The sequence below is a fragment of the Saccoglossus kowalevskii genome, chromosome 4, assembly GCF_978046115.1.
Source record: "Saccoglossus kowalevskii chromosome 4, keSacKowa6.1, whole genome shotgun sequence".
Classification (NCBI taxonomy): Eukaryota; Metazoa; Hemichordata; class Enteropneusta; family Harrimaniidae; genus Saccoglossus; species Saccoglossus kowalevskii.
Window position 1 is genome coordinate 42,192,468 of NC_140644.1, and position 26,399 is coordinate 42,218,866.

The 26,399-nt window shown below is 36.7% G+C and overlaps 1 protein-coding gene across 2 annotated transcripts in view; it reads right to left on the reverse strand.

The window, feature by feature from the left end:
* The window catches only part of LOC100373368 (F-box/WD repeat-containing protein 7), a 126,014-nt gene that overhangs the window by 9,662 nt on the left and 89,953 nt on the right, over positions 1–26,399 (reverse strand). For both annotated transcript variants that reach the window (XM_002736325.4, XM_085498137.1), the window contains exons 5-7: positions 25,187–25,328; positions 24,102–24,236; positions 2,810–3,070 (exon numbers count right to left, since the gene is read on the reverse strand). In XM_002736325.4, coding sequence (XP_002736371.1) covers positions 2,810–3,070; positions 24,102–24,236; positions 25,187–25,328 — 538 coding nt within the window. The remainder of the gene's footprint in view (positions 1–2,809; positions 3,071–24,101; positions 24,237–25,186; positions 25,329–26,399) is intronic.

Here is a 26,399-nt window from a genome sequence, read left to right on the forward strand (position 1 = left end):
TTCCATATCTCTCTTTAAATAGAATATTAAGTCAATTTAATCAAATTTATGGGTATGAGTTTGACTACAAATATAATTCATGGCTTTACGGTCACTGGTAGCATAGTGGTTGTCGCTCCAGACTCATGATCGGTAGACCCAAGTTCAAATCCTACCTTAGGCTAAACATCAAAGGGTCAACCCCTAACCTGGGTGAGTGTGCCACAGACTCAATGGGAAGGCCAATTCCACTGGCCGAGATTCATTCACTAACGAATGCGACTTTGGGGGAACCTTTGTTAAGGGCCGCAGGTGCTTGTGTTCGACCGAGCCTGGTTGACGCCAGGATAGCGCATTAAAATTGCCATTTGACAGAGAGATGGCCACACAGCCCTGTCATGTAGTCCCAAACATGAATATGACTTCTGTGGCAAAATGCACTATGTGTCAGCACTAGCACTTGCAATTTGCACATACAAAAAAAAAAAAAGTCAGGAGAGACAACGGTGACATTCAATGTCCAGAAAAAAAAATTCATGGCTTTTGGTAAACTGATTGAAATATGGAGGAAATAGCCACCTATTCTGAATGACACCAAGGAAGTCAGGTGGAGAATTTAACACAAATGCCTTTTATGGATTTCAAACCCTGTTAAGTTATGTTTTAAACAGCTGTATCCGCTACAAGCGCATCTCAAATAAAAGCGCATATAAATCAACAGTTTCCTTTATTATAAGCTACTAAGACTACTGTCAAGGCTCTGCAATTCACACACACACACACTAACGGAGTAAATATGGCAAATGGAAATACATGTATCATACTCGTGATATCTGTTGAGACATCCCTACAGGGTATAAATGTAATCATTAAAAGTGAAACACAAAAGGCTTTCAAAACTTATCTAATTATAAAACAAATTAATCAAAATACATGAGACATGAATAATTTCAAAACTTGAAGCAGTGCAAAGAATATTAAAGTTATTGCAATATTCTATATAGTTTGTTTGATAGCTTATTGAAATTCAAGACACATCTACTACTCTCACCTGCTGCAATAATCTCTTCAATTTACTCCCGACTTAAACTGATTTTGTGTAATCATGTTATTCAGAGTATTAACATCGATAGTGACTTTTCGAACCTAATAATGCTATCTCCTGCCACTGAAAATCATGACATGACACACAACCAGCATATACAATGATAGACAATGTCAATCACAATACATTGCTCTAAAACAAGTCATTGATCACAGTTATATTATTTGTGTCACTGATAATCTAGAAATGTCAAGATTACATGTCACCGATCATCCAGAAATGTCAAGATTACATGTCACCGATCATCCAGAAATGTCAAGATTACATGTATCACCGATCATCCAGAAATGTCAAGATTACATGTGTCACTGATCTCACAAAAATGTCAAGATTACATGTCACTGATCATCCAGAAATGTCAAGATTACGTGTCACTGATCTCACAAAAATGTCAAGATTACATGTCATCGATCATCCAGAAATGTCAAGATTACAGGTGTCACTGATCTCACAAAAATGTCAAGATTACATGTCACCGATCATCCAGAAATGTCAAGATTACATGTGTCGCTGATCTCACAAAAATGTCAAGATTACATGTCACCAATAATCAAGAAATGTCAAGATTACATGTTACCAAACATCCAGAAATGTCAAGATTACATGTATCACTAATCTCACAAAAATGCCAAGATTACATGTGTCACTGATCTCACAGAAATGTTAAGATTACAGGTGTCACCGATCATCCAAAAATGTCAAGATTACATGTGTCACTGATCATCCAGAAATGTCAAGATTACATGTGTCACTGATCTCTCAGAAATGTCAAGATTACATGTGTCACTGATCTCACAAAAACGTCAAGATTACAGGTGTCATTGATCTCACAGAAATGTCAAGATTAGAGGTGTCACTGATCTCACAGTAATGTCAAGATTACAGGTCTCACTGATCTCACAGAAATGTCAAGATTAAAGGTGTCACTGATCTCACAGACATGTCAAGATTACAGGTCTCACTGATCTCACAGTAATGTCAAGATTAGAGGTGTCACTGATCTCACAGTAATGTCAAGATTACAGGTCTCACTGATCTCACAGTAATGTCAAGATTAGAGGTGTCACTGATCTCACAGTAATGTCAAGATTACAGGTCTCACTGATCTCACAGAAATGTCAAGATTAGAGGTGTCACTGATCTCACAGAAATGTCAAGATTACAGGTCTCACTGATCTCACAGTAATGTCAAGATTACAGGTCTCACTGATCTCACAGAAATGTCAAGATTAAAGGTGTCACTGATCTCACAGACATGTCAAGATTACAGGTCTCACTGATCTCACAGTAATGTCAAGATTAGAGGTGTCACTGATCTCACAGTAATGTCAAGATTACAGGTCTCACTGATCTCACAGAAATGTCAAGATTAGAGGTGTCACTGATCTCACAGAAATGTCAAGATTACAGGTCTCACTGATCTCACAGTAATGTCAAGATTAGAGGTGTCACTGATCTCACAAAAATGTCAATATTACAGGTGTCACTGATCTCACAGAAATGTCAATATTACAGGTGTCACTGATCTCACAGAAATGTCAAGATTACATCGTAACTGATCTCACAGAAATGTCAAGATTAGAGGTGTCACTGCTCCCTCAGAAATGTCAAGATTAGAGGTGTCACTGCTCCCTCATAAGTGTCAAGATACACTGACTATTGAGAACTGTATAGCATTACATGTGTAAAAGTACACTGACATGTGTATTACCACTAAAGACATACCTTTGCAGTTTTAATATCACCAAACCTCCAATTGTACTCTATTTGATGTTGTCTCATGAAAGCACTCTTCCATGGACTCCGGGGCATTCCAGAGTTTGAACGTCTTCGTGTTTGTTTACCATTAACTTCTTCAATGCCAGCTTCTTTGCATTTCTCTCGCCATAACAAATTATCTTCACACAGTATCCTCCAGTACTGACAAGTCTGTGCAGCTCGCAAGAGGTCTCTTGGTTCAAGGAAGGATAATACATAAAGGGCAAGCTGGAAATTAATATAAATCACTGTTGTTAGGGATAATGAGTGTAACCCATCATCAAAGATATTTCACTTCGTCAGTTGCAATAATATGCTGACTTTCAGGGCGTTTACTCTGGAGAAAACAGTTATGATCAATTCCTTTACTGTTTCTAGTCTAGCGGTAGGGATGTTGACAATCTTTTAACCATAAATTATATATTTGAAGAGAAATAAGACAGTGCTAAATGTCAGAGCAGTTTATACGTCCATTCATTACAACCCTTAGACAGTGTCTTCAATTATTTACACATTTTGATGCTATCACAATAATATATTGGTGATTACACATGTAGTTGTATGTACCGTTGTTTAGTTTTCGCAACCTAGGAATTTTTATTATTTGAGAATTTTATGGTTTTTGTGAAGACAAAATTCCCTGAAGTCATTGACACCAAAGACATTTTAGGTATTACAAGATTGTGTGGATTTTCACTGATTTGGTGCATGAACCCTACAAAGTGTTGATGTACAATACAAGTCTCGTACAATATAAAGACAAGATTCAACAATTACTTTTCCCCAAGATTAACAGCCACAATAAGGGCTAGAAAAGTTTAGTAATTCTTCACCCTTTAAGACCAAATTTTTTTTCTTGCATTAATTTGGGTAAATTTGTTCATATTTTCAGTGTATTCAATCTTAATTTTGGCCAAAACATCGAAAAATTGTCATTCTTTTTCTCTAGTTTTCCATAAAAATATTTTTACATTTGATGTGGAAAGGAATAGTCTATTTTGTGGAAGGTTTCTTAAGGTGACTGTTAATACTGTACACATTCAGGAATGGTAATGAGTTAGCATGATGCGTTATTTAGTAGTACATATCCGAGTACCCAGATGCGAGTAGCAAGTAGCAAAATGTGCCGTACGCGAGTAGAAAAACAAGACCTATGTAATGGGTGAAGAGTAGTTTGCAAGTGGCAAAATGTATAGCAAATATACTATATGCAAATAAAATAGCGTAATAGTGTTTTCTTTTGCGAGATGTAACATTATCTGGCACATTTTTAAGAACGCGTACACCAGGGTACAAGAATGTCCTGTGATCAACGGCTAGAATTTAGACAAGATTCACCACGAAGTAAATCACTTTTCCTATGGGGTAATTTGCCATGTAAATACCTAGTCGCAAAATACTTAAATGTTGATTTCTGTTTTGTTTATATACAAGAACGTTTGTAAAAAAAACAAGCAGCCTCTCGGCTGAGAAAAATCCGCTGTTAGCAATGCACATTTCAATTAACGAACGGAAGATATCATTAGAAAATGAACAATATGTACAGTATCAAAACAATCAGACGAAGTCGAAAATATCACTTTTTACCAAAAATTACAAAAATATTCACCAAAATTAGAGAATTGAAGATATCATTACAAAATGAACAAATCTGAAAGAGGTCCACATGTAGTACCTATATATGTAATATCAAAGCAATTGAACTTGCGGTTTTCAACAAGAAGTTGAAAATATCACTTTTACCAAAAATGACAAAAATATTCACCAAAATTAGAGAATTAAAGATATCATTACAAAATGAACAAATCTGAGAGAGGTCCACATGTAGTACCTATATATGCAATATCAAAGCAATTGGACTTGCGGTTTTCAACAAGAAGTTGAAAATATCACTTTTTACCAAAAAATGACAAAAATATTCACCAAAATTAGAGAATTAAAGATATCATTACAAAATGAACAAATCGGAGAGAGGTCTACCCAAGGTACATATACACCAAGTATCAAAGCATTCAGGCTTGTAGTTTTCAAGAAGAAGTCGAAAAAGTAAAACACTGACACAGACAATCACTCATATGATAAGCTCCGCTCGACAAATTCGACAGCGGAGCTAAAAATCTGAGAGAGGTCCACATGTAGTACTTACACATGTAATATCTAAGCAATCAGACTTGCGGTTTTTAACGAGAAGTAGAAAATAACTTTTTACCAAAAATGACAAAAATATTCACCAAAATTAGAGAATTAAAGATATCATTACAAAATGAACAAATCTGAGAGAGGTCTACCCAAGGTACCTACATACCAAGTATCAAAGCATTCAGGCTAGCGGTTTTCAAGAAGAGGTAGAAAATAGCATTTTTGACCAAAAATGACAAAAATATTAGCTATAAATAAGACAATTAAACATATCCACACAAAATGAACAAATCTGAGAGAGAAGCACCCAAGGTACCTTCCTAGAAAGTTTCACAACTATACAGTTTGTGGTTTTAGGAAGAAATCGAAAATGTAAAGTTGACGATGGCGACAACAACGGGCAATCAGTAATACTATAAGCTCCGCTCGACTTCGTCGACAGTGGAGCTAATAATGACAAAAATATTCACCAAAATTAGAGAACTAAAGATATCATTACAAAATGAACAAATCTGAGAGAGGTCCACATATAGTATCTATATATGTACCGGTAATATCAAAGCAATTGGACTTGCGGTTTTTAACAAGAAGTCGAAAATATCACTTTTTACCAAAAATATTCACCAAAATTAGAGAATTAAAGATATCATCATGAAATGAACAAATCTGGGAAAGAACCATCCAAGGTACTTGCATATCAAATTTGAAAACATTCTGACTTGCGGTTTCAAAAAGAAGTTGAAATTGTAAAGTTGACGACGACGACACGATAAAGGGAGTGTGTTTATGGGTAAACAAAATAAAAATTGTAACTTGTATAAAGTTAAAAGAGATTGGTACAAATTATGAACCAGTAGTATTAAGTTTCGTTAAGATAAGAATGGACATATCGGCGTTAAAATAAATCAAGTTGAAATATACTTGTTGACTGGCTAAACAAAAACTCATGCATGTGCACCTCAGTACTCAACACAGGGAAACAATGGCTTGCTTCAACTTAATCTCATTCGTTGCTCAGTGGCACCAGGAAGGAGATACAACGAAGGAACATGAACAGCTGTCTAGCTGGTTACCGTGACACTGACTTTTGAGGGAACCGCCAGCCAATGGTAACCGTGGATTCACGCACCTCTGTTGTTACTTTGTAAAAATATCTCAGCATGCAAAATTCAGAACTTGGTTCTAAACTACATACATGTATGTATGTATGACAAATAAAAACACTTTCAACTCAAAAACAATCGTTATGAATGACAACAGACCACAGTTACTAACCGTGAACATACTTACTGTAGAATACTTTATTTTTGCTTGGAATTTATTTTCGCTGAAGCGATGATTTCGTGAAAATAAAATCCAGCGAATATACTGTTTTTCCTATATTTCACATTAAACTCATGAAAAATCAGTGAAAATATATTCCAAGCAAAACGCCCAAAAAGCCTTTTCAGCGAAAATTAATTCCAGCGAAAATAAAGTATTCCACAGTATTGCCGATAAACCGGTACTCAGGTATTTCATTGTTCACAAATTTGAAAATAACAAAGAGATAACAAAAATTTGTTGTTATCGCTCATTTTTTACCGTTCTCAAAAAGGATGGATTTCAACAACAACTTTTTGGCGTTCGAATAATACCACTTGCAGCAACTACTAGGATCTGAAAATAGCATCACAGTGAGTCTTCGCATTGTGTATATTTCCCCAGTGCTAATTCAGCACTATATCACGGTTACTAGAAATCGATACACTGTCAATTTTTTCATTTGAATAAATGATACTATTATATGTAAATATTTATTGTAATGCAATATTTATCAGTCAATAATTACACAGTGCTACAACAAAACAAAACAAGTCATTGTCAATGACATAGTCCCTGTCATGTTTATAGTGATTTTGTCAAACAATAAAAAGAATAGTCACATTACAACAGTTCATGTCACTTGAGTTCATGTATTCATGTCACATTACAACAGTTTATGTCACTTGAGTTCATGTATTCATGTCACATTACAACAGTTCATGTCACTTGAGTTCATGTATTCATGTCACATTACAACAGTTCATGTCACTTGAGTTCATGTGTTCAGGTCACATTACAACAGTTCATGCTACAGGTCACAATACAACAGTTCATGTCACTTGAGTTCATGTGTTCAGGTCACTTGAGTTCATGTATTCATGTCACATTACAACAGTTCATGTCACTTGAGTTCATGTATTCATGTCACATTACAACAGTTCATGTCACTTGAGTTCATGTGTTCAGGTCACATTACAACAGTTCATGCTACAGGTCACAATACAACAGTTCATGTCACTTGAGTTCATGTGTTCAGGTCACTTGAGTTCATGTGTTCAGGTCACATTACAACAGTTCATGTCACTTGAGTTCATGTATTCATGTCACATTACAACAGTTCATGTCACTTGAGTTCATGTGTTCAGGTCACATTACAACAGTTCATGCTACAGGTCACAATACAACAGTTCATGTCACTTGAGTTCATGTGTTCAGGTCACTTGAGTTCATGTATTCATGTCACATTACAACAGTTCATGTCACTTGAGTTCATGTATTCAGGTCACAATACAACAGTTCATGTCACTTGTGTGCATGCATTCATGTCACATTACAACAGTTCATGTCACTTGAGTTCATGTGTTCAGGTCACATTACAACAGTTCATGCTACAGGTCACAATACAACAGTTCATGTCACTTGAGTTCATGTGTTCAGGTCACTTGAGTTCATGTATTCATGTCACATTACAACAGTTCATGTCACTTGAGTTCATGTGTTCAGGTCACATTACAACAGTTCATGTCACTTGAGTTCATGTATTCAGGTCACAATACAACAGTTCATGTCACTTGTGTTCATGTATTCAGGTCATATTACAACAGTTCATGTCACTTGAGTTCATGTATTCATGTCACATTACAACAGTTTATGTCACTTGAGTTCATGTATTCATGTCACATTACAACAGTTCATGTCACTTGAGTTCATGTATTCAGGTCACAATACAACAGTTCATGTCACTTGTGTGCATGTATTCAGGTCACAATACAACAGTTCATGTCACTTGTGTGCATGCATTCAGGTCACATTACAACAGTTCGTGTCACTTGAGTTCATGTATTCATGTCACATTACAACAGTTCATGTCACTTGAGTTCAACAGTTCATGCTACAGGTCACAATACAACAGTTCATGTCACTTGAGTTCATGTATTCATGTCACTTGAGTTCATGTGTTCAGGTCACAATATAACAGTTCATGTCACTTGAGTTCATGTATTCAGGTCACATTACAACAGTTCATGTCACTTGAGTTCATGTATTCAGGTCACATTACAACAGTTCATGTCACTTGAGTTCATGTATTCAGGTCACATTACAACAGTTCATGTCACTTGAGTTCATGTATTCATGTCACATTACAACAGTTCATGTCACTTGAGTTCATGTATTCAGGTCACATTACAACAGTTCATGTCACTTGAGTTCATGTGTTCAAGTATTACAACAGTTCATGTCACTTGAGTTCATGTGTTCAAGTATTACAACAGTTCATGTCACTTGAGTTCATGTATTCATGTCACATTACAACAGTTCATGTCACTTGAGTTCATGTATTCATGTCACATTACAACAGTTCATGTCACTTGAGTTCATGTATTCATGTCACATTACAACAGTTCATGTCACTTGAGTTCATGTGTTCAGGTCACATTACAACAGTTCATGCCACAGGTCACAATACAACAGTTCATGTCACTTGAGTTCATGTATTCATGTCACTTGAGTTCATGTATTCATGTCACATTACAACAGTTCATGTCACTTGAATTCATGTGTTCAGGTCACTTGAATTCATGTGTTCAGGTCACTTGAATTCATGTGTTCAGGTCACATTACAACAGTTCATGTCACTTGAGTTCATGTATTTATGTCACATTACAACAGTTCATGTCACTTGAGTTCATGTGTTCAGGTCACATTACAACAGTTCATGCTACAGGTCACAATACAACAGTTCATGTCACTTGAGTTCATGTATTCATGTCACATTACAACAGTTCATGTCACTTGAGTTCATGTATTCATGTCACTTGAGTTCATGTATTCATGTCACATTACAACAGTTCATGTCACTTGAATTCATGTGTTCAGGTCACATTACAACAGTTCATGTCACTTGAGTTTATGTGTTCAGGTCACATTACAACAGTTCATGTCACTTGAGTTCATGTGTTCAAGTATTACAACAGTTCATGTCACTTGAGTTCATGTGTTCAGGTCACAATATAACAGTTCGTGTCACTTGAGTTCATGTGTTCAGGTCACAATATAACAGTTCATGTCAATTGAGTTCATGTATTCATGTCAGATTACAACAGTTCATGTTACTTGAATTCAAGTGTTCAGGTCACATTACAACAGTTCATGTCACTTGAGTTCATGTGTTCAGGTCACAATATAACAGTTCATGTCACTTGAGTTCATGTATTCATGTCACATTACAACAGTTCATGTTACTTGAATTCAAGTGTTCAGGTCACATTACAACAGTTCATGTCACTTGAGTTCATGTGATCAGGTCACAATATAACAGTTCATGTCACTTGAATTCATGTGTTCAGGTCACATTACAACAGTTCATGTCACTTGAATTCATGTGTTCAGGTCACATTACAACAGTTTATGTCACTTGAGTTCATGTGTTCAGGTCATTTTCAACAGTTCATGTCACTTGAATTCATGTGTTCAGGTCACATTACAACAGTTCATGTCACTTGAATTCATGTGTTCAGGTCACTTGAGTTCATGTGTTCAGGTCACATTACAACAGTTCATGTCACTTGAGTTCATGTATTCATGTCACATTACAACAGTTCATGTCACTTGAGTTCATGTGTTCAGGTCACATTACAACAGTTCATGCCACAGGTCACAATACAACAGTTCATGTCACTTGAGTTCATGTATTCATGTCACTTGAGTTCATGTGTTCAGGTCACATTACAACAGTTCATGTCACTTGAGTTCATGTATTCATGTCACATTACAACAGTTCATGTCACTTGAGTTCATGTGTCCAGGTCACATTACAACAGTTCAGGCCACAGGTCACAATACAACAGTTCATGTCACTTGAGTTCATGTATTCATGTCACTTGAGTTCATGTGTTCAGGTCACATTACAACAGTTCATGTCACTTGAGTTCATGTATTCATGTCACATTACAACAGTTCATGTCACTTGAGTTCATGTGTTCATGTCACATTACAACAGTTCATGTCACTTGAGTTCATGTGTTCAGGTCACATTACAACAGTTCATGCCACAGGTCACAATACAACAGTTCATGTCACTTGAGTTCATGTATTCATGTCACTTGAGTTCATGTGTTCAGGTCACATTACAACAGTTCATGTCACTTGAGTTCATGTATTCATGTCACATTACAACAGTTCATGTCACTTGAGTTCATGTGTCCAGGTCACATTACAACAGTTCAGGCCACAGGTCACAATACAACAGTTCATGTCACTTGAGTTCATGTATTCATGTCACTTGAGTTCATGTGTTCAGGTCACATTACAACAGTTCATGTCACTTGAGTTCATGTATTCATGTCACATTACAACAGTTCATGTCACTTGAGTTCATGTATTCATGTCACTTGAGTTCATGTGTTCAGGTCACATTACAACAGTTCATGTCACTTGAGTTCATGTATTCATGTCACATTACAACAGTTCATGTCACTTGAGTTCATGTGTTCAGGTCACTTGAGTTCATGTGTTCAGGTCACTTGAGTTCATGTGTTCAGGTCACTTGAGTTCATGTCACTTGAGTTCATGTCACTTGAGTTCATGTGTTCAGGTCACTTGAGTTCATGTCACTTGAGTTCATGTATTCATGTCACATTACAACAGTTCATGTTACTTGAATTCAAGTGTTCAGGTCACATTACAACAGTTCATGTCACTTGAGTTCATGTGTTCAGGTCACAATATAACAGTTCATGTCACTTGAGTTCATGTGTTCAGGTCACATTACAACAGTTCATGTCACTTGAGTTCATGTGTTCAGGTCACATTACAACAGTTCATGTCACTTGAGTTCATGTGTTCAGGTCACAATATAACAGTTCATGTCACTTGAGTTCATGTGTTCAGGTCACAATATAACAGTTCATGTCACTTGAGTTCATGTGTTCAGGTCACATTACAACAGTTCATGTCACTTGAATTCATGTATTCATGTCACATTACAACAGTTCATGTCACTTGAGTTCATGTGTTCAGATCACATTACAACAGTTCAGGCCACAGGTCACAATACAACAGTTCATGTCACTTGAGTTCATGTATTCATGTCACTTGAGTTCATGTGTTCAGGTCACATTACAACAGTTCATGTCACTTGAGTTCATGTATTCATGTCACATTACAACAGTTCATGTCACTTGAGTTCATGTGTTCAGGTCACATTACAACAGTTCATGTCACTTGAGTTCATGTGTTCAGGTCACAATATAACAGTTCATGTCACTTGAGTTCATGTGTTCAGGTCACAATATAACAGTTCATGTCACTTGAGTTCATGTGTTCAGGTCACATTACAACAGTTCATGTCACTTGAGTTCATGTATTCATGTCACATTACAACAGTTCATGTCACTTGAGTTCATGTGTTCAGGTCACATTACAACAGTTCATGCCACAGGTCACAATACAACAGTTCATGTCACTTGAGTTCATGTATTCATGTCACTTGAGTTCATGTGTTCAGGTCACATTACAACAGTTCATGTCACTTGAGTTCATGTATTCATGTCACATTACAACAGTTCATGTCACTTGAGTTCATGTGTTCAGGTCACTTGAGTTCATGTGTTCAGGTCACTTGAGTTCATGTCACTTGAGTTCATGTATTCATGTCACATTACAACAGTTCATGTCACTTGAATTCATGTGTTCAAGTATTACAACAGTTCATGTCACTTGAATTCATGTATTCATGTCACATTACAACAGTTCATGTCACTTGAATTCATGTGTTCAGGTCACATTACAACAGTTCATGTCACTTGAAAGCATGTGTTCAGGTCAAATTACAACAGTTCATGTCACTTGAGTTCATGTGTTCAGGTCACATTACAACAGTTCATGTCACTTGAGTTCATGTGTTCAGGTCACTTGAGTTCATGTGTTCAGGTCACTTGAGTTCATGTGTTCAGGTCACTTGAGTTCATGTATTCATGTCACATTACAACAGTTCATGTTACTTGAATTCATGTGTTCAGGTCACATTACAACAGTTCATGTCACTTGAGTTCATGTGTTCAGGTCACATTACAACAGTTCATGTCACTTGAGTTCATGTGTTCAGGTCACATTACAACAGTTCATGTCACTTGAGTTCATGTGTTCAGGTCACATTACAACAGTTCATGTCACTTGAGTTCATGTGTTCAGGTCACAATATAACAGTTCATGTCACTTGAGTTCATGTGTTCAGGTCACAATATAACAGTTCATGTCACTTGAGTTCATGTGTTCAGGTCACATTACAACAGTTCATGTCACTTGAGTTCATGTATTCATGTCACATTACAACAGTTCATGTCACTTGAGTTCATGTGTTCAGGTCACATTACAACAGTTCATGCCACAGGTCACAATACAACAGTTCATGTCACTTGAGTTCATGTATTCATGTCACTTGAGTTCATGTGTTCAGGTCACATTACAACAGTTCATGTCACTTGAGTTCATGTATTCATGTCACATTACAACAGTTCATGTCACTTGAGTTCATGTGTTCAGGTCACTTGAGTTCATGTGTTCAGGTCACTTGAGTTCATGTCACTTGAGTTCATGTATTCATGTCACATTACAACAGTTCATGTTACTTGAATTCATGTGTTCAGGTCACATTACAACAGTTCATGTCACTTGAAAGCATGTGTTCAAGTATTACAACAGTTCATGTCACTTGAATTCATGTATTCATGTCACATTACAACAGTTCATGTCACTTGAATTCATGTGTTCAGGTCACATTACAACAGTTCATGTCACTTGAAAGCATGTGTTCAGGTCAAATTACAACAGTTCATGTCACTTGAGTTCATGTGTTCAGGTCACATTACAACAGTTCATGTCACTTGAGTTCATGTGTTCAGGTCACTTGAGTTCATGTGTTCAGGTCACTTGAGTTCATGTGTTCAGGTCACTTGAGTTCATGTATTCATGTCACATTACAACAGTTCATGTTACTTGAATTCATGTGTTCAGGTCACATTACAACAGTTCATGTCACTTGAGTTCATGTGTTCAGGTCACATTACAACAGTTCATGTCACTTGAAAGCATGTGTTCAGGTCAAATTACAACAGTTCATGTCACTTGAGTTCATGTGTTCAGGTCACATTACAACAGTTCATGTCACTTGAGTTCATGTGTTCAGGTCACAATATAACAGTTCATGTCACTTGAATTCATGTGTTCGGGTCACATTACAACAGTTCATGTCACTTGAATTCATGTGTTCAGGTCACATTACAACAGTTTATGTCACTTGAGTTCATGTGTTCAGGTCATTTTCAACAGTTCATGTCACTTGAATTCATGTGTTCAGGTCACATTACAACAGTTCATGTCACTTGAATTCACGTGTTCAGGTCACTTGAGTTCATGTGTTCAGGTCACATTACAACAGTTCATGTCACTTGAGTTCATGTATTCATGTCACATTACAACAGTTCATGTCACTTGAGTTCATGTGTTCAGGTCACATTACGACAGTTCATGCCACAGGTCACAATACAACAGTTCATGTCACTTGAGTTCATGTGTTCAGGTCACTTGAGTTCATGTGTTCAGGTCACAATATAACAGTTCATGTCACTTGAATTCATGTATTCATGTCACATTACAACAGTTCATGTCACTTGAATTCATGTATTCATGTCACATTACAACAGTTCATGTCACTTGAATTCATGTGTTCAGGTCACATTACAACAGTTCATGTCACTTGAGTTCATGTGTTCAGGTCACATTACAACAGTTCAGGTCACTTGAAATCATGTGTTCAGGTCACATTACAACAGTTCATGTCACTTGAGTTCATGTATTCAGGTCACAATATAACAGTTCATGTCACTTGAATTCATGTATTCAGGTCACAATATAACAGTTCATGTCACTTGAATTCATGTGTTCAGGTCATTTTCAACAGTTCATGTCACTTGAGTTCATGTGTTCAGGTCACATTACAACAGTTCATGTCACTTGAGTTCATGTGTTCAGGTCACATTACAACAGTTCATGTCACTTGAGTTCATGTGTTCAGGTCACATTACAACAGTTTATGTCACTTGAATTCATGTGTTCAGGTCATTTTCAACAGTTCATGTCACTTGAGTTCATGTCACTTGAGTTCATGTGTTCAGGTCACATTACAACAGTTCATGTCACTTGAGTTCATGTGTTCAAGTATTACAACAGTTCATGTCACTTGAATTCATGTATTCATGTCACATTACAACAGTTCATGTCACTTGAATTCATGTGTTCAGGTCACATTACAACAGTTCATGTCACTTGAGATCATGTGTTCAGGTCACATTACAACAGTTCATGTCACTTGAATTCATGTGTTCAGGTCACATTACAACAGTTCATGTCACTTGAGTTCATGTGTTCAGGTCACATTACAACAGTTCATGTCACTTGAAAGCATGTGTTCAGGTCAAATTACAACAGTTCATGTCACTTGAGTTCATGTGTTCAGGTCACATTACAACAGTTCATGTCACTTGAGTTCATGTGTTCAGGTCACAATATAACAGTTCATGTCACTTGAATTCATGTGTTCAGGTCACATTACAACAGTTCATGTCACTTGAATTCATGTGTTCAGGTCACATTACAACAGTTTATGTCACTTGAGTTCATGTGTTCAGGTCATTTTCAACAGTTCATGTCACTTGAATTCATGTGTTCAGGTCACATTACAACAGTTTATGTCACTTGAGTTCATGTGTTCAGGTCATTTTCAACAGTTCATGTCACTTGAGTTCATGTGTTCAGGTCACATTACGACAGTTCATGCCACAGGTCACAATACAACAGTTCATGTCACTTGAGTTCATGTATTCATGTGACTTGAGTTCATGTGTTCAGGTCACATTACAACAGTTCATGTCACTTGAGTTCATGTATTCATGTCACTTGAATTCAAGTGTTCAGGTCACATTACAACAGTTCATGTCACTTGAGTTCATGTGTTCAGGTCACATTACAACAGTTCATGTCACTTGAGTTCATGTATTCATGTCACATTACAACAGTTCGTGTCACTTGAGTTCATGTGTCCAGGTCACATTACAACAGTTCATGCCACAGGTCACAATACAACAGTTCATGTCACTTGAGTTCATGTATTCATGTCACTTGAGTTCATGTGTTCAGGTCACATTACAACAGTTCATGTCACTTGAGTTCATGTATTCATGTCACATTACAACAGTTCATGTCACTTGAGTTCATGTGTTCAGGTCACATTACAACAGTTCATGCCACAGGTCACAATACAACAGTTCATGTCACTTGAGTTCATGTATTCATGTCACTTGAGTTCATGTGTTCAGGTCACATTACAACAGTTCATGTCACTTGAGTTCATGTATTCATGTCACATTACAACAGTTCATGTCACTTGAGTTCATGTGTTCAGGTCACATTACAACAGTTCATGTAACTTGAGTTCATGTGTTCAGGTCACTTGAGTTCATGTGTTCAGGTCACTTGAGTTCATGTGTTCAGGTCACAATATAACAGTTCATGTCACTTGAGTTCATGTGTTCAGGTCACATTACAACAGTTCATGTCACTTGAGTTCATGTGTTCAGGTCACATTACAACAGTTCATGTCACTTGAGTTCATGTGTTCAAGTATTACAACAGTTCATGTCACTTGAATTCATGTATTCATGTCACATTACAACAGTTCATGTCACTTGAATTCATGTATTCATGTCACATTACAACAGTTCATGTCACTTGAATTCATGTGTTCAGGTCACATTACAACAGTTCATGTCACTTGAGTTCATGTGTTCAGGTCACATTACAACAGTTCAGGTCACTTGAAATCATGTGTTCAGGTCACATTACAACAGTTCATGTCACTTGAGTTCATGTATTCAGGTCACAATATAACAGTTCATGTCACTTGAATTCATGTGTTCAGGTCATTTTCAACAGTTCATGTCACTTGAGTTCATGTGTTCAGGTCACATTACAACAGTTCATGTCACTTGAATTCATGTGTTCAGGTCACATTACAACAGTTTATGTCACTTGAATTCATGTGTTCAGGTCATTTTCAACAGTTCATGTCACTTGAATTCATGTGTTCAGGTCACATTACAACAGTTCATGTCACTTGAATTCATGTGTTCAGGTCACTTGAGTTCATGTGTTCAGGTCACATTACAACAGTTCATGTCACTTGAGTTCATGTATTCATGTCACATTACAACAGTTCATGTCACTTGAGTTCATGTGTTCAGGTCACATTACAACAGTTCATGCCACAGGTCACAATACAACAGTTCATGTCACTTGAGTTCATGTATTCATGTCACTTGAGTTCATGTATTCATGTCACATTACAACAGTTCATGTCACTTGAATTCGTGTGTTCAGGTCACATTACGACAGTTCATGTCACTTGAATTCATGTGTTCAGGTCACATTACAACTGTTCACGTCACTTGAATTCATGTGTTCGGGTCACATTACAACAGTTCATGTCACTTGAATTCATGTATTCAGGTCACATTACAACAGTTCATGTCACTTGAATTCGTGTGTTCAGGTCACATTACAACAGTTTATGTCACTTGAATTTGTGTGTTCAGGTCACATTACAACAGTTTATGTCACTTGAATTCATGTGTTCGGGTCACATTACAACAGTTCATGTCACTTGAATTTGTGTGTTCGGGTCACATTACAACAGTTCATGTCACTTGAATTCATGTATTCAGGTCACATTACAACAGTTCATGTCACTTGAGTTCATGTGTTCAGGTCACATTACAACAGTTCACGTCACTTGAGTTCATGTATTCATGTCACATTACAACAGTTCGTGTCACTTGAGTTCATGTGTCCAGGTCACATTACAACAGTTCATGCCACAGGTCACAATACAACAGTTCATGTCACTTGAGTTCATGTATTCATGTCACTTGAGTTCATGTGTTCAGGTCACATTACAACAGTTCATGTCACTTGAGTTCATGTATTCATGTCACATTACAACAGTTCATGTCACTTGAGTTCATGTGTTCAGGTCACATTACAACAGTTCATGCCACAGGTCACAATACAACAGTTCATGTCACTTGAGTTCATGTATTCATGTCACATTACAACAGTTCATGTCACTTGAGTTCATGTGTTCAGGTCACATTACAACAGTTCATGTCACTTGAGTTCATGTGTTCAGGTCACTTGAGTTCATGTGTTCAGGTCACTTGAGTTCATGTGTTCAGGTCACAATATAACAGTTCATGTCACTTGAGTTCATGTGTTCAGGTCACATTACAACAGTTCATGTCACTTGAGTTCATGTGTTCAGGTCACATTACAACAGTTCATGTCACTTGAGTTCATGTGTTCAAGTATTACAACAGTTCATGTCACTTGAATTCATGTATTCATGTCACATTACAACAGTTCATGTCACTTGAATTCATGTATTCATGTCACATTACAACAGTTCATGTCACTTGAATTCATGTGTTCAGGTCACATTACAACAGTTCATGTCACTTGAGTTCATGTGTTCAGGTCACATTACAACAGTTCAGGTCACTTGAAATCATGTGTTCAGGTCACATTACAACAGTTCATGTCACTTGAGTTCATGTATTCAGGTCACAATATAACAGTTCATGTCACTTGAATTCATGTGTTCAGGTCATTTTCAACAGTTCATGTCACTTGAGTTCATGTGTTCAGGTCACATTACAACAGTTCATGTCACTTGAATTCATGTGTTCAGGTCACATTACAACAGTTTATGTCACTTGAATTCATGTGTTCAGGTCATTTTCAACAGTTCATGTCACTTGAATTCATGTGTTCAGGTCACATTACAACAGTTCATGTCACTTGAATTCATGTGTTCAGGTCACTTGAGTTCATGTGTTCAGGTCACATTACAACAGTTCATGTCACTTGAGTTCATGTATTCATGTCACATTACAACAGTTCATGTCACTTGAGTTCATGTGTTCAGGTCACATTACAACAGTTCATGCCACAGGTCACAATACAACAGTTCATGTCACTTGAGTTCATGTATTCATGTCACTTGAGTTCATGTATTCATGTCACATTACAACAGTTCATGTCACTTGAATTCGTGTGTTCAGGTCACATTACGACAGTTCATGTCACTTGAATTCATGTGTTCAGGTCACATTACAACTGTTCACGTCACTTGAATTCATGTGTTCGGGTCACATTACAACAGTTCATGTCACTTGAATTCATGTATTCAGGTCACATTACAACAGTTCATGTCACTTGAATTCGTGTGTTCAGGTCACATTACAACAGTTTATGTCACTTGAATTTGTGTGTTCAGGTCACATTACAACAGTTTATGTCACTTGAATTCATGTGTTCGGGTCACATTACAACAGTTCATGTCACTTGAATTTGTGTGTTCGGGTCACATTACAACAGTTCATGTCACTTGAATTCATGTATTCAGGTCACATTACAACAGTTCATGTCACTTGAGTTCATGTGTTCAGGTCACATTACAACAGTTCACGTCACTTGAATTCATGTGTTCGGGTCACATTACAACAGTTCATGTATTTGGCAAAATTTTGATGAAAACGAAAAAATTACGTGCATCAGTAACTCACTATGACTGATGCCAAGTCAATGGCAAGTTTGAATGAAATAGGGCAAGGCATGTGCGAGAAAGGGTTGACAAAATGGCCGCCATTTGGCTAAATTTCGATGAAAACGAAAAATAAGTGAAAACAACATTTAACCCATCACATCTTCCCTTTGTACAAAATTTAACCCAAATTTGTAAAATGAGCAGAACACTATGTCTGACGGAGACTAATAACACATCGCTGACAATGACAATGTGATAAGGATGTCCCTTGCATTGTGTACATTGTGTCTCACTAGAACTAATACCATTTTACCACAAGATCTAGCATCATTTCGCACAAGTGCTACTCGCACTGACCACCCTTTCATTGTCCATTTCAACACCATGTTTTACCACCCGAAAATGACTCATTACACCCTCGCATATGCCTGTTTTTGACACTCGCAAATAATACATTTTACCCCTCGCATACGACACATTTTGGCACTTCACATACTAGGTAGGTGTGAGAACAGGGTAAGGTGGTAGTGGATATGGGACTATCCAATGCATTCATCTGAGAGGTAGCCCCATATCACCAAAGGCCATCACCCTTAATGTTGGATACATGCGCGTAAGACATTATCTTGAAATTCCAATCATCGCAGAAAGCCTCAAGGTGCCACGAATCTTACAAGTAACTACTTTCGTTGCCAACAGGGAAACCTCGCTGTCTAGCAGTAATATGACATTAGTACACAACGTTATGGATAGCGTCTCTCGCAAGCACCAACATTGATTGTTATCAACATGTACAATATTATGGAGAAAAAATAACATGTCAGTTTTATCTTCAGTAGATTACAATGAAGTCCGTCATTGGGAATCTTTCTACAGTTTCATTACCAAAGATTGGCAAACCATTAATTTTCTTTCCTTACAATAATGACATGGACTTCAACATGGATACTTATCATTCTAAGGCAGTTAGAACCAAACACAAATTTTGCATACCTGAGCATATTACTGCACATGTATGCAATGCATTATGGGAGAAACCTATTATACTGAAAACTCTGTATTCTGATGGATTGAACCTATAATAATGAAAGTACAAGAAGCATGTAACCTTCATGTTGGCTTGAACCTAGTAAACGAGATGCTGTCTGTGAACATGTGAATTTAAAAAATCTACAATAATAGACGAGTGAATTGGTCTGTAGTGTTGTGGGCGGGTCTTACCTATGAATCAGTTGATGTGGTAACGTAAAAAAGTAATGGAGACAGCTAATCAGTGTTAACACAGAATTCTGTCACAACTATGTAGTTAATTAGTAACAATTTACATATTAATTTGAATAACATTTGCATATAATTCTTAACCTATTTAATTACACTAAGCACAAAATTATTGACTTACAAAACTGTTAATGCTTGAGAGTGTTACAACTACACACAAGTTTTAAGTTTTGAGAAACTTATCCATTTGATTTAACAAGTCATTGTCAATGACACGTCCCCGTTCCGGTCATATTTGAGTGACATATACATTCAAAGCAGATCATGATCGAAATGCACCTGCATATGTACAACACATTGTGCTGAACAAAATCCATCCATGCATGACTGAGATCCGGTTCCGGAATTGTGAAAATACGTGATTTTGATGCATTTTCGGCCTTAAAATGGCCATCATTCAGCTATTGTTAAGCAGATGATGAAACAAATGCACATATCTATTTGTGACATGATGTACCATGTGTGTGTGAAGTTTGAACTTGATCAATCCAGACATGTCTCGGATACGGATCCAGAACTGAATTCTTTAACAAAATGGCCGCCAGTCGGCCATTTCGAACTTGATCCGGAAAAAAAAGGACGTGCATCAAGGTCCTATTATATTTAATGTATGTACCAAATTTGAACGAAATCCGTCCATGCATAACTGAGATCAGGTCCGGAATGGTGAAAATGTGCGATTTCAATGCATTTTCGGCCTTAAAGCGGCCCTTATTTGGCTATCGTTAGTGAGATCATGAAACAAATGCACATACATATTCGTGACATGATGTACCTTGTGTGTGTGAAGTTTGAACTTGATCAATCCAGACATGTCTCAGATACGGATCCAGAACTGAATTCTTTAAAAAAAATGGCCGCCAGTCAGCCATTTTGCACTTTATCCGGGAAAAAAAAATGACGTGCATCAAGGTCCTATTATGTTTAATGTATGTACCAAATTTGAACGAAATCCGTCCATGCATAACTGAGATCCGGGTCCGGAATGGTGAAAATGTGCGATTTCAATGCATTTTCGGCCTTAAAGCGGCCGCCATTTGGCTATTGTTAATGAGATCATGAAACAAATGCACATACATATTTGTGACATGATGTACCTTGTGTGTGTGAAGTTTGAACTCGATCAATCCAAGCATGTCTCAGATACGAATCCAGAACTGAATTCTTTAAAACAAAATGGCCGCCAGTCGGCCATTTCGAACCCGATCCAAAAAAAAAAAAAAGACTCGGCCATTTCGAACCCGATCCAAAAAAAAAAAGACGTGCATCAAGGTCCTATTATGTTTAATGTATGTACCAAATTTGAACAAAATCCGTCCATGCATAACTGAGATCCGGGTCCGGAATGGTGAAAATGTGCGATTTTGATGCATTTTCGGCCTTAAAATGGCCGCTATTCGGCTATCGTTAATCGGATCATGAAAAAAATGCATGTGCATATGTCCCATATAATGTGTGATGTATGAGTGAAGTTTGAACTTAATCGGTCCATGCATGTTCGAGATACAGGTGATCACGGACGCACGCACGCACGCACGCACACAGGGCAAAACATAAGTCCCCGTTTTCGGACTATGTCTGAACGGGGACTAAAAAGTCAGCAATGACACAGTGGAAATGGCACTTCAGTAGTGTGGTGTTACATTTGTACCACCAGACTGTTTATATCCTAGGGAGAACACTGAAAATTCACTAGGTTATCCTAAAGCTTGGTTCATAGGTGATTACTTTCTGCTACTTCTTAGATTCAGCCTTTTGGTTTTAGAGATTTCCACATGCATAAGCTAGTTGTCAGTCAACTATAGAACATCTTTATACTGATTGGAATTTCTGTTGGAGTCAGACCGTGGTTCAGACAGCTTAACAGTGCCAGCATGATTACAGTCTAAATGCTCCAAATACTAGTCGCCGTTGAGTATGCAGACAAATTGCGGTTTGATGCAATCTGACATATCTGACTAACTTTATGTAGGATTTTACAAGGTTCCTGATTGTAGGAACTACTGTATTTGCTTTATTAAAGGACTTTTCCAAAATGTATGTCTGAGTACAATTCAATTGTCCCGGGCTATAGGACATCCTTAGCGTCAAATCCTGCAACATATGTGCTTACATAAATCGCAAGTCAGGGATTGAAATACAATTTTTCCCCTGCATGCACAGTGTGAACGTTGAATTTGAAATTTATCTGCACTAACTTGTCGTGAAATGCACGGCCACCAATTTTAGAGTTTTAATCAAATTTACGATCATGAAAGAATTTGCTCTTTTTTTGAGTTATCTTACAATATTGGTTGAACTTAATTCAGGCTTAGTGAATATAAAGAGCGTGCACATTATATTTTGAGTTTACTTGCACTAGCTAATAATCTATGTGCATAGTGCAGTGTGCACATTATATTTTGAGTTTATTTGCACTAGCTAATAATCTATGTGCATAGTGCAGCGTGCACATTATATTTTGAGTTTACTTGCACTAGCTAATAATCTATGTGCATAGTGCAGTGTGCACATTATATTTTGAGTTTACTTGCACTAGCTAATAATCTATGTGCATAGTGCAGTGTGCACATTATATTTTGAGTTTACTTGCACTAGCTAATAATCTATGTGCATAGTGCAGTGTGCACATTATATTTTGAGTTTACTTGCACTAGCTAATAATCTATGTGCATAGTGCAGTGTGCACATTATATTTTGAGTTTACTTGCACTAGCTAATAATCTATGTGCATAGTGCAGGGTGCACATTATATTTTGAGTTTACTTGCACTAGCTAATAATCTATGTGCATAGTGCAGTGTGCACATTATATTTTGAGCTTATTTGCACTAGCTGATAATCTATGTGCATAGTGCAGTGTGCACATTATATTTTGAGTTTACTTGCACTAGCTGATAGATAATCTATGTGCATAGTGCAGTGTGCACATTGTATTTTGAGTTTACTTGCACTAGCTAATAATCTATGAGTATAGTGCAGTGTGCACATTATATTTTGAGTTTACTTGCACTAGCTAATAATCTATGTGCATAGTGCAGTGTGCACATTATATTTTGAGTTTATTTGCACTAGCTAATAATCTATGTACATAGTGCAGTGTGCACCAAAGTATTTCAAACCCTGCAAGTGTTTCTATGGTTAAAATAAAATAAATTAAAATGACACTAGCTATAACTATCAATATTTTTCTCAAATTTCTATTTTTAATGAACAATTTCCTGTGTCAATTTGTAACTGCCATCACTAAAATGTGGACACTGAAAAGTTTAAAGGTTTTAGTAAATTACTCACTTGATTGCATTGAAGGTTGCCATGGAATAAAACAACATGGAGCAAAGCACAGATTTTCAATACATGTATATGGCATGGAAGTTAGAGCAGATTACTACATGCTCCCAGATGAATACAAAAAATGAAGGGCCACTATTGTGTCTAGTATGAAAATAGAGACTCAAAAAAAAAATCAAATCAATTACTCGTTTCAGGTCCTCTGGGGCATCTTGGTCTCATTAATGCTTATTCAACCAAATTACAAAAATACAGATTTCATGCATTTTATATATTTCACCTTGTGGTTTGTTTGTTTTTTAACTGCACATAATTTCAAATGACTGAATTCAACAAAGAACTCCATTGGGAAACAAGCATACCACCTATATACATGTAACCAGATTTGAATGTTAATTTAAATTTGTATTGAATACCAATAGAAAACCAGATTCAGTGACTTTCAGATTATGTGCTCATTATTTATATGGTATTCACAGAAATGTAATTATCACAAAGTCAGGTGAATTGCTATACACATGACAGCTGCAGGAAAAAGTCCAATCTTCTTCATTCAATACTTTACTGAAAGACGATGAAAGTAACTTACCTCTCTGGGTAATAATGAAATGAAGTCTCTCTGAAATTGAGGTTCTATTATCGACATGACATGTCTGACTTGTGACGGATCACATCTGTTTATTAATTCATCTAAAGCCATCAATCGTTGTGAAGCACTCCAACTCTGAAAGAAGAAAGCAACATTTCAGATTACAAGATAACAGGATGAGCAATTGAAGATTAAGACTCAAGACTAATTGTATAATCATGTAAAACTCTCGTAAGTTTGACTGGAAATCATCTATGTGCATGATATGATATGGTGGAAATCTTGCAATTTTACAATTAAATGGCCTCCAAGCAGCCATCTTCATTCAGACTGTGTACATGATGGATGTGATATTTGAACATGGCTAATGCAAGCACTGACACAAAGAGGAAAATCCCTGTTTTCGACATCATTCGAACTATATTCTCTGTTGCATAAATGAATACAAGATCCATGTATACCATATTAGCTCTATCAGTAGTGCATGCACTTATGTAAATTTCAGAGGTGTTTGTTCCTAAGGTCAAAATAAGTAATATTTTAATGATTCAGCATAAAACAAGTGACCTGACAGTCAAAATAGCTCTGTTGTCTTCATTATCATGAAACAAGAATATGAGAAAAATGTTCACTAAAAATCCAAATTTGCATATTTTACGACTAATTTAACAAATCTGACAGAAGACCACCCCAAGTATCATTCCTAGAAATATGAAAGCATTTGGACTTATGGTTTTGGACTAGTTGTCGAAAATAACAAAAATATTCACTAAAAATCCATATTTTGAGACGAATTTAAAAAAATCTGACAGAGGACTACCCCAAGTACCTTTGGTACAAATATAAATGTAATTGGTCAAGAACTTCTGAAGAAGAAGTCGTTTAAAGGAAAACTTCACGCGGGGAAACGGGATGCGAGACTGACAATGCCGGAGAGACCCCCATACCAACAGCTCCGCTGGGTCATCTGCGATGACAGCGAAGCTAACAAATGTTTTTTTAGTTTATATGCACTACTAATAAAGTAGATATGGTATAGCCATCAACAAATGGGAGGCAGATCTATGCATGGATATCATGCTTACCTGAAATGTTTTGAGCCACTCATTGAGATCTGGAGGTGGTGGATTAACTCGTGATGACAGTCTTCGCCTTGGAACCTGACATTCACTCGTCTTAACAGTACCATAATTATGATGGTGACTATACACAGTCAATAGACTGGAACTGAAAATATATACAATAGTAAATAAAATTGCAATTAGTCAAGCATGCATGTAGAGACAAAGTTTACCTAATACAAAATGTCTGCCACTTAGCAGTTTTGAATCTGATCTGAAAAACAAAATTACAAACATCAAAATCTCACGGATGAAGACCGAATTATAAGTCCCCATTTTCAGACTTCGTCCAAACGGGGACTAATAATCGACTGAAATGAACCCTTTAATGCTACTTCTACACAAAATAATATATATTGAGGAACAATTTAAATATTAAACTACAAAAATATGATGATTGTGATTGGTTTAAATATAGGAACACATTTTCACAGGGTGAAAACTTTTTGTACAGCGTCACCATAAGATGTCACTCTGCAATGAACTGTGCTGGCTGTGACGGTCTGAAATTAAAATCTTGATTTTTGTATGTCAATTAAATGAATATATCTTTCAAATTACACATGCCTTGTAAGGAAGCTTTTACGAACACACGCAACTCAGAATAATTTTGAAGTAAGCTGTATAAAATGGCAAAGATTCACAGGTGCAAAACGGAAGACAATTTAAATCTAGGAAGACCCCAAGATGCTATGACGTCATCGGTTTCACTCCACAAGCATAACGTGCACTGTTGCCGGCGACCGGGGGATTAATACCTTAGAACAAGGGTGTTTCTCAATCGGGTGTTGAGTGACTATGCAATCATGTTTACATGTGTGTAACTTGATGCTTATTGACAATGATTAGTATAATGATGCACTTGAAAACTAGCAATGGCCAACAAAGCGCAAATCCATAGCTTTTCCTTCCTCTCTGTAAATGCCAACTGACCAGCATAGGAGAAGGGAGGTGGCAATGCAGCTATGATCAACATGACAATAATTAAAACACTCATATGCTACAATAAAGATAATGAAGATTCATCAGAAGAAAACTATGGCAAATCAATACCGCTGGCAAAGATCAGAATACCCAATGATAAATGACTACTTTATCTGTTATATAGCAGCAACTCATTTACACTGAGATATACAATTATATTGACCTTTTTAAATTAGTTTCGCTTGAATCTATT